The 1,859-nt window shown below is 27.8% G+C and overlaps 1 protein-coding gene across 1 annotated transcript; it reads right to left on the reverse strand.

Annotated features, from left to right (window-relative positions):
- Nucleotides 1–696: 696 nt before the first annotated feature.
- Nucleotides 697–1,343, reverse strand: LOC139855150 (uncharacterized). The gene is made up of 2 exons (XM_071844396.1): nt 987–1,343; nt 697–897 (listed from the first exon to the last, which is right to left on the reverse strand). The coding sequence occupies exons 1-2, from the start codon at nt 1,341–1,343 to the stop codon at nt 697–699; spliced, it is 558 nt and encodes a 185-aa protein (XP_071700497.1).
- Nucleotides 1,344–1,859: the final 516 nt, after the last annotated feature.

Genomic DNA, 1,859 nt, shown 5'->3' on the forward strand with positions numbered 1-1,859 from the left:
TTTTTTTTAAGTTCCTCTTTTGTTTTTTTTAATAAATAATTAAAAAGTTTATGTAATTAAAGGTGTTTTAGTTTTTTTATATTAAATTAATTTAAAAGTTAATAAAATAGATGATGTAAGCATGAGGGTCTACAAAAGTGACATGTGTCCTCCTTATTTTTTTTTAACCTAAGGTAAAAATTAAAAAGTGATGATGTCGGAAGTGGCACTTTCATAGTATGTAGTAAATTGGTAAAGCAATTATTTACATGTGATTATAGTTAAGTATTTAATTTAAAACTTCCATTTTTATTTTTAATTAATCTTAAATTACATGTGATTTATTTAGCAATTCAAATTTTTATATAATTTTAATTTATAATTTATAATTTATGAAAGAATGATGATATTAACCATATAACTATTATAGATAGATGTATAATATGATTAATTCTAATCTTTTCTACAAGAATATACAAGTATTTCAAATGAAACAATATTATTGGTTTCTAAATTTTTCAAACTTTTTAGTGCTAATTTATAAACACAAAGTAATTTACTCCGTAATATGAACTTCCAGATTTAAATATCAAGCCATATTTCTTGATCAAACAAATTAAATCCTCAAAGTAGTTTCTTTCATGCCTCAATATCAGTACATACATCATATATCACGACTGGTTCGTAACCGAAAACTCATGTCATGAACAACAATTATCATATAAACTTATCAATCGTAACAAATTGCATCACATCATCACACCCTTCCTTTTCATATATAGTCGACAATCTCAACCTAAACAATCGAATTGCAGCTAATCTACCTCTCATTATCTTCCTTATGGACCTTGATCTTGACACTCTTAATCCGCCATTACCATTATTCCGTTGTTGCTTGTATCTTGTATTTCCATTTTCCTCCTCAACAGCATTTACTTGACTAGTTTCAATTAGCACCATAGGCGATATACGAGCCTTATTTTTTGTCCTAATTTGAGAATTTGAACTGGAAATATAGCTGGAGCTGGAGCTGCTGGTGCTAGAGTCAAGAGCAGTATTTTATTTGCTTTGACTGCCAGTGCGGCCATATCTGATACACTAAGGCGACGACTAAGCATTGTTTTAGGTAAGATAAAGTAAATTTGCCCCGCATCAAGCTCATCTTCCAAATTCAAAGATATGACATTTTCATCGTAAAATAAGTTGTCGGAGTTACAAATAAACGATGAAGGATTTTCTAAGTGAAGAACTTCAGAGACAAATATAGGAGTCGGGTACAGTCGTAATTCGCCTTTGTTTGATATAACAAGAGCACAAGTGAATTTATGGATCGAGTCACCTGTTGAAGATAAACAAGCGCCCATTTCGTTGTATGAGTTGATTTTTTTAATACTTTTTGCGTTGTGTAATCGCGATCGCATGAGAGTTTTTGTAGAGAGCTAGATATGAAAATGTCTTATAAGAGGTTATGAGGGATTGTAATGAGTGGAGTTATTCATATAAGAAACAATGCAGAATAAACGTATGTGTTTCGGAATCAAAGTAATGAATATTATTGAACAATTATTGAACAAATATGTGACAACCCGTAAATTTCCGGCAAAATTTAAACAAAAATCTTTATATGATTTCATTTAACCTCGACTAATTCTGACGACTCACGAACCATTATTTGTAAATAATTACGCATTAATTTAATATATTAATATTATTATTATTAATATCCTTTTTAAACAAGATATCAATAATTAATATCTTTATTATCAGTATTGTTATTAAAAAAAATATTGACAAATATTCTTGAAAAAGTAGTAAATCAATTTGTTTATTTTAAAAATATATATATATAAAAAAATCCTTAAAATAAATGATTTTTTTAA

This window comes from Rutidosis leptorrhynchoides, chromosome 6 (genome assembly GCF_046630445.1).
Source record: "Rutidosis leptorrhynchoides isolate AG116_Rl617_1_P2 chromosome 6, CSIRO_AGI_Rlap_v1, whole genome shotgun sequence".
NCBI classification, from domain to species: Eukaryota; Viridiplantae; Streptophyta; class Magnoliopsida; order Asterales; family Asteraceae; genus Rutidosis; species Rutidosis leptorrhynchoides.

Coding starts and splice junctions, on each gene's coding strand:
- LOC139855150 (XM_071844396.1), bottom strand. CDS start 1,343: ATGGGCGCTTGTTTATCTTCAACAGGTGACTCGATCCATAAATTCACT. Junction 898..986: donor CAGCTCCAGCTATATTTCCA/GTTCAAATTCTC, acceptor GCTGTTGAGGAG/GAAAATGGAAATACAAGATA.